The sequence below is a fragment of the Hyalella azteca genome, unplaced genomic scaffold (genome assembly GCF_000764305.2).
Source record: "Hyalella azteca isolate HAZT.00-mixed unplaced genomic scaffold, Hazt_2.0.2 contig17231, whole genome shotgun sequence".
NCBI classification, from domain to species: Eukaryota; Metazoa; Arthropoda; class Malacostraca; order Amphipoda; family Hyalellidae; genus Hyalella; species Hyalella azteca.
In genome coordinates this window covers 51,867-59,800 of record NW_025947023.1, presented here as the reverse complement: position 1 = coordinate 59,800, position 7,934 = coordinate 51,867, and the positions used below count along the sequence as shown (strand labels likewise).

The following is a 7,934-nucleotide window of genomic DNA, read 5'->3' as shown; positions in this document are numbered from 1 at the left end:
GACGTGTGCGTGCAGTACGTGCGTGTACACAAGACGTGTGCGTGCAGTACGTGCGTGTACACAAGACGTGTGCGTGCAGTACGTGCGTGTACACACGACGTGTGCGTGCAGTACGGGATGAAAGTGTCGCTGGTCTTCACTTTCGAGAGGAAAAGTGAAGTGGGGAAAGTGGAGCACGGGGTCTACCGGGAGGTGGGGAGGGGGATGACAGGGGGTGAGGGAAAGTAGCCCCCCTCTGGTGGGTAGGGCAGTGGGGCGTGACGAGAAAGTTGGGGGGAGGAGGTGGGATGAGGGGAGGGGGTGGGATGAAGGGAGAGGGATGAGGGGAGGAGGTGGGATGAGGGGAGGGGGTGGGATGAAGGGAGGGGGTATGAGGGGAGGAGGTGGGATGAGGACGGTGGTGCCGGTATGATGAGGTAGGCGGAAAGATGAGGGGAGGGGGTGAAGGGATTAGGAGGAGGAGGAGGAGGAGGGATGAGGAAGAGGGGGAGGGATAAGAGGGAGCTTTAGGAATGAAGGTAAGAGGTGGAGGGATGAAGGTATTAACATTACCAACATCAAATCATCATTAAGCAATCATAATCATCCAATAATCCCAATACCATAAATATTTTTATATACCGTATCAATATTGGAATTTAAACAAATTTCTACTATCATCATTAAAAAATACTTGTCATTTGAGCACCTTCACCATCACCATCATCGTGGGGGTTGCGATGTACTATCGTAAACAATGCACTGCCACGAAAATATTAAATATTAAGACTATTTTGTTCTTATTTAGTATTATTGTTATTCGTTGATTAATTAATGCTATATTTTCGTACGCGTTATTTACGCAGCGCACGTTAATATTGTTCAGTTGCTCAGGCGTGACCATCGCAACGGACGACCTGGGTATTATTCGAAAATACGGTCAATAATAATAAGAAAATTGTCCCGTAGTAATAATATATCTATTATCTATTATTAATAAGAAATAAGCCATTCGTGATGGATACAATAGCATCCACGACCCAATTTCTATTAATAAAATAGATCCTGATATAGTTTTTAGGCATACTATAGTCTTATGACCCATTTGTTGTGGATAAAATAGCCTGTCTGACCCATTTGTTGTGGATAAAATAGCCTGTATGCCCCATTAGTTGTGGATAAAATAGCCAGTCCGACCCATTTGTTGTGTATAAAATTAATAGCCTTGTTTGACCCATTTGTTGTGGATAAAATAGCCTCACTGACCCACTTATTATACGAAAAATATTGCCTCTTATCGATGCAGACAATAATTGAGACGCAGTGAATGACCAAGCGTTGTACTGAACACGACGAGTGTTGGGGCGGCGGCCCCCGCGCTGGGGCGTCGGCCCCCGCGCTGGGGCGGCGGCCCCCGCGCTGGGGCGTGGCCCAACACGTGCGCTCTTCCTGGTTACGTGGGCCCAGACTCCAACTATGTATATCAAATCCAGTGGTAACTAATGTTTCAACACTAGTTTCAACGCCAGTTTCAACACCACTTTCAACATTAGTTCAAATACCAGTTTCAAATCCACTTTCAAGATCATTTCTGACAACAGTTTAACACCATTTGAAACATCAGTTTCAAAAAGAATTTAAACACCAGTTTCAACATTTGTTTCAATACCAGTTTCAAATCCATTTTCAACGCCAGTTCTGACAACAGTTTTAACACCAGTTTCAACACCAGTTTCAACGCCAGTTTCAACACCAGTTCTGACAACAGTTTAACACCAGTTCAACACCATTTTCAACACAAATTTCAACACCAATTTCAACACCACTTTCAACACCAGTTTCAACACCAATGTCAACACCAGTTTTAACCCCCACTTCCCTCAGAAAAAAATCAGTCGGTCATGTTGTCTAAATAGTAACACACTTATTGAACGTAGCACTGATACGCCCAAGTGGCGAGCCAAAGTAGGTGAAGATGACCGACCTGCACAGGGACAAAAAGTGCATTGCTATGCGGGAAATATCCCACACATTTATGTGAGTGTATCTAGCACGACTTTTGCCTCAGTCCTCAGTTAAAGGCGCTGTTACACTTCCAGATTTCAACTTAAATTTCAAATATTTTGTTCAACTCTCAATTTTTCACCTAACAATAATAATAATATAATTATATTATATTATTATAATATAATAATTACTTTTTCACCTAACATTCCCAAGCAAAATTCTCTAATTAATGTTTTTTTCTTTTCCAGGTAAGAATTTAGAGTTATTCATCACAACGAGTCGTGAGTACAACGTATAACTTTACCTATTGGCTTGTCTCATCGCTTACTTTCCCAATTACTGTTAGATAAAAGATAAATTAACTGATAATCGTAATTGAAGTTTGTAAATTCACATTCGTTGTTGAGCAACAATTGAGTATAAGAAGAAATATCGGGCGTGTCAAGCTCACCAACCGCTATAGTGACGCAACGAAAATTGATAAATGTAATTTTTATTTCTATATTGATCATTCCCTTTTCATGCATAATTTTTGATAAATTTCTACTCCTTTTATAATTTGGATTAGGCTGTTTAATTGAGGACGCCATCAACGCGTTTTCTAGTTTACAAATTACATATAATGAATATGATGATAATTCAATTGTCATCATATTTATTGGTCCTGATTGATTATTTTCGCTTTTATAACTTGCTAAATCTTATGTTAATTATTTATTAACCTAGTCACTGTATTTTCATACCTTATTAAGAAATTGTTGATAACATAATAGATACTGCGTTCATTATTAGTGAAAATATGCATTGTTAAATCATATTCGTTCATATGAATTTTATATATTCACGATATGATGAATATATTATGTATATATTCATGATATATTTCATGAATCAATTAGACATAATGAATATATTATGTATGCATTCATGATATCTTTCATGAATATATCATTGGAAGATTTATAGTTTGTGATAATTTAGAAAGTACAAGAGTGAAGAGCGTGAGCGAGAGACATCGTTCGTAGCTACAACAGCACTTTTACTTTCGTCGTTGCTGCGTGTTGCCGCGCGCCAGGTTTCACTTCCCTCTTACTTTCACTTTCATACGGAGTAACATTCCTGACCTACTTTCTGCCTCTGTCAAGTAAAAGCTACTTATTATTTATGTAAAATTATATGTTATTTATGTGGTACGAGGTAGAACGTTATTTCTCATTAAATTCTTAAATAATTTTTGGCTTGAAGCTACTATTTATTATCTACAATAATTTATAAATATTAGCGATTTAAATGACGAAGAAACTGCGTTCGTTCGCGCACATACTTTTGAGATGTGCATGAGACGACGTACAGAAATGCTCGTCGCGAGACTTGTGTCGTGCACGAGACGACGTACAGAAATGCTCGTCGCGAGACTTGTGTCGCGCATGAGACGACGTACAGAAATGCTCGTCGCGAGACTTGTGTCGCGCATGAGACGACGTACAGAAAAGCTCGTCGCGAGACTTACGTCGTCCATGAGACGACGTACAGAAATGCTCGTCGCGAGACTTACGTCGCGCATGAGCGCACCGGCGCGCAGCAGCGGCGCTTGCGACACTCGCCTCTGCGCACGCCAGTCGTGGCCAGTCTTGCGCATCGCACGTTTGTTAAATCGCGTATTTCTACATTCCACGTTTGTTAAATCACACGTTGTTTCGTAAAAATTTGTCGTAATGCGCTTTGTCGTATCCCACTTTGTTGTAACGCAAGCTCATTGTTACAGACGTTCGTTGCATCTAACATCGGTTGTTTTGAACTTTTGCAATTTCAAGCTTCATTTTTACGTTAAAATTAGTTAAAATCTTGATGTTGAATTTCGCAATGAAGCTCTCACGAACATTATTTTCATCATAATTTAAATTAAATTTATAAATTTAATTTATACACATTCTTGAATTCTTGAACATTTTTCTTCACGCGTGACGTGGTCAAGACACATGCTATTCGCTATATTTTATTTGATCGGAATATCTTCTTAATATCAGCATGTTCTTCTCTTTGGATAATGAGATAATTATCAAAAGAAAATGGATAATGAGATAATTATACATGCAGATAATTACATGTTCACTACGTTGTTCAACCATCTGATCTATCATGTGAACATGCTTGCACGCATGATCATACATATATGTTCATACATACATATATGTTCATACATGTATATGTTCATGCTCGAAGTTGATGGCTATTATGGCTTAAACGTTCCCGCGTTGAATCACAAGTTCAATATTAAGTTCAATTATCAGGCATATTTTGTTTTGTTAACATGCTTGTACCTAATCGTTCACCTCTTCATGTACCATGTTCATCCCACACTCACATGTTCGTTGTTCACCCCCACCATCCACCACTATGTTATTCCACACTCACATGTTCACGCTACCCTCCACCACCACGTTCATACCTATATACATCACATGTCCATAACCTCTGTATCCAATCCAATCACCACCATGTTCATCTCACACTCACATGTTCACGCTACCCTCCACCACCACGTTCTTATCTACATCACATGTCCACCCCACCTATCACCACCATGTTCATCTCATACTCGCATGTTAATTTCTACATCGGATGTCCACATACACAAAGGCCGGCCGCCTCTTGCGCGCAGAACCAATTCCTGCTTTTTGTGCGAGAAAGACAGAAAAAAGTTTTTTTTTTGTGGATAAACTATGTGCAAAGTGGATTCTTTCTCGTGATGAAACGGAGTGAGAGTTTTTCTCGTGATGAAACGGAGAGCCTTCCTCGTGATGAAACTGAGTGAAAGGCTTTCTCGTGATGAAACGGAGAGCCTTCCTCGTGATGAAATTGAGTGAAAGTCTTTCTCGTGATGAAACTGAGTGTGAGAGTCTTTCTCGTGAAGAATCGGAGTGAGAGTCTTTCTTGTGTAGTGAACTTGAACGCAGTCGTGTTAGTGATTCAGTGGGGAAAGCTATCGTTGGTAATGATGTTGAACAACGTCAAGATGGTGATGAAATTCCTAAACGCACATTTGGTGATGAAATGCTACTACATTACGTTGGTGATGTAACGAAAAATTTTACGGTCACCCTAGGAGTTTTTTATGTTTACCCTGGCAGCTCGGAAACAGTTCTGGATGACGTCATTTGCTTGTTTATATTCAGAACTATGCAGCACCGTACCTCGGTGTGGTAGATAACATAGGAGATCGCGCTGTTACAGCTGACCGGTTTAAATTACTGAGAATCAAAACTGCTAACTTGAAAATTGATCACGAGCGATTAATTAATGAAGAAGCTTAGTGAATTTTGACAGACAATTTTTAATTACAAATGAAACGTATTAATCGTAGAGAAACGTTGAATAAAAAAGAATATGAAAAAACAAGCGGATAATCGGCATAAACCACCGTTAAGTCAATTACGATATTAAAAAATTATTACGTAAATATTCCATTTATTTACATAGAAACCACAGTTGGCACAGACTAGCGTTAATAACTGGCAAACTACTGTTAATTTCGTCTGAAGATGTTCACTGAATATTTAGTCGTCACGTCTGCCCTCCTGGCCACTGATGTTAGTATTAGGATTAAAAATGTTAAGATAAACCGTAAAAAAGTTAAGGTTTTTTTTTGTAGGGTACGATAGCCGTTAATGCAACCCCCACTCTCCCCACCCCCCATTCTGTCTCTTATACACATCTAGATGTGTATAAGAGACAGCCATCATCCACCAACTCACCCCATCATCCACCAACTCACCCCATCATCCACCAACTCACCCCATCATCCACCAACTCACCCCATCATCCACCAACTCACCCCATCATCCACCAACTCACCCCATCATCCACCAACTCACCCCATCATCCACCAACTCACCCCATCATCCACCAACTCACCCCATCATCCACCAACTCACCCCATCATCCACCAACTCACCCCATCATCCACCAACTCACCCCATCATCCACCAACTCACCCCATCATCCACCAACTCACCCCATCATCCACCAACTCACCCCATCATCCACCAACTCACCCCATCATCCACCAACTCACCCCATCATCCACCAACTCACCCCATCATCCACCAACTCACCCCATCATCCACCAACTCACCCCATCATCCACCAACTCACCCCATCATCCACCAACTCACCCCATCATCCACCAACTCACCCCATCATCCACCAACTCACCCCATCATCCACCAACTCACCCCATCATCCACCAACNAAGCATGAGCAGCAACAAGCATGAGCAGCAACAAGCATGAGCAGCAACAAGCATGAGCAGCAACAAGCATGAGCAGCAACAAGCATGAGCAGCAATAAGCATGAGCAGCAACAATTAAGCATGAGCAGAGTGAGAGGTAAGCGTGCTTTGCTTCGCACTCTTCAAGCATGACACGCATCGAGCGTGGCACTTCTGCGTGTGAACCAGAGAATGTCTGGCCCGGCCACGCTCACCCAGTGTCTCCTAGCTACATCCATATACCGCATATAGCTTTATTCCTTTCCTTCCTAGCTCTATTCCTCTGCCTCCTAGCTCTATTCAATTCCTTTCTAGCTCTATTCTTCTGCCTCCTAGCTCTATTCTTTTCCCTCATAACTACATTCCTCTGCATCCTAGCTCTATCCCTCTCCCTCCTAGCTACATTCCTCTGCATCCTAGCTTTATTCCTCTGTTTCCTACCTTTATACCCCTCCGTCCTAGCCCTATTCCTTCCCCTCCAGCTCTATACTCTCCCCCTTGTATCTCCATCTCTCCTCCTAACTCCATCCCTCACATCCTAGCTCTATTCCTCTCCATCCTCTGCTTCCTAGCTGTCTCTCTGCCGGGAAGCACTTCATCCCTGCATGTCTCCCAGCATCCACATCGCATGTCTCAACATAATAGCGTGTTCAAGTCGTGTACAGAATATGTCGTAACATTGCTATATTTATAGCTCCTAAATATTACTATTTATATAGTTCCTAAATATTACTGTTTATATAGCTCCTAAATATTACTATTTATATATCTCCTAAATAATACTATTTATATAGCTCCTAAATATTACTATTTATATATCTCCTAAATAATACTATTTATCTAGCTCCTAAATATCACTATTTATACATCTCCTAAATATTACTATTTATGTAGCTGCTAAGTTTGCCACTGAGTTACGTGTTCAATTATCGCTCATTCCCTCTTCTTTTATTCACGATCCACCATCCTTTATGTAAGCATGAATTATTGTATATACTTCTTTGATAATGTTCAAATTGTCAGCTTTTGACACCATGTCTTTCTTTAATATAATTAATTAATATAATTGATTTATTTAACTTACAGTCATCTACAATGGTGGATTCCCCTCATGTAAGTATGTGTTATGTTATTATGATATCACCAGAATGTTTCGTCGTTGATACTTTCATTTGAATTATTCAGCTGAATCCTGCACTGAATAATGAAATATTTTTATTCTTTACAACTAGCAGGGATTAACATTTTCATTATCCAATACTTATATTCAACAATTATCTACTAAAGAATCAGAGAGTTAATTGGCTTCTAACCGTCTTGATGAAAAGTTTTCTTTCTCCGACCTTAGTTTATTTAGACAATTATTTAAATTTTCACTAAATAAAATCTATAAAATATCTTCCATAGGACGCGGCGTGACAGCTTTTACATGGTCGCTCTTTGTCCACATGCAAATGACTGGATTGCAATTCAATGCGTTGTGTACTTCATGGGAACTTAAACCAATTGTTGTGTTCCAGCCTCATGCAAATGTTGAGGTACAAATACACTTTTGTTTTCTGTGTGTTACTTTCAACCCTTAAGTCTGAAGGAGGGAGGTCATATAAGTATCTTTTATCAGCATTTTCTGTGAAGTGAATAAATGACTTTGTATAATACACAGTTTTGAATGGTGTGC

The 7,934-nt window shown here is 40.1% G+C and overlaps 1 protein-coding gene across 1 annotated transcript; it reads left to right on the top strand.

Annotated features, from left to right (window-relative positions):
* Positions 1-5,705: 5,705 nt before the first annotated feature.
* LOC108669624 (spore coat protein SP85-like) lies at positions 5,706-6,278 on the top strand. The gene has a single exon (XM_018157002.1). It carries the CDS (start codon positions 5,706-5,708, stop codon positions 6,276-6,278), a length of 573 nt encoding a protein of 190 aa, XP_018012491.1.
* Positions 6,279-7,934: the final 1,656 nt, after the last annotated feature.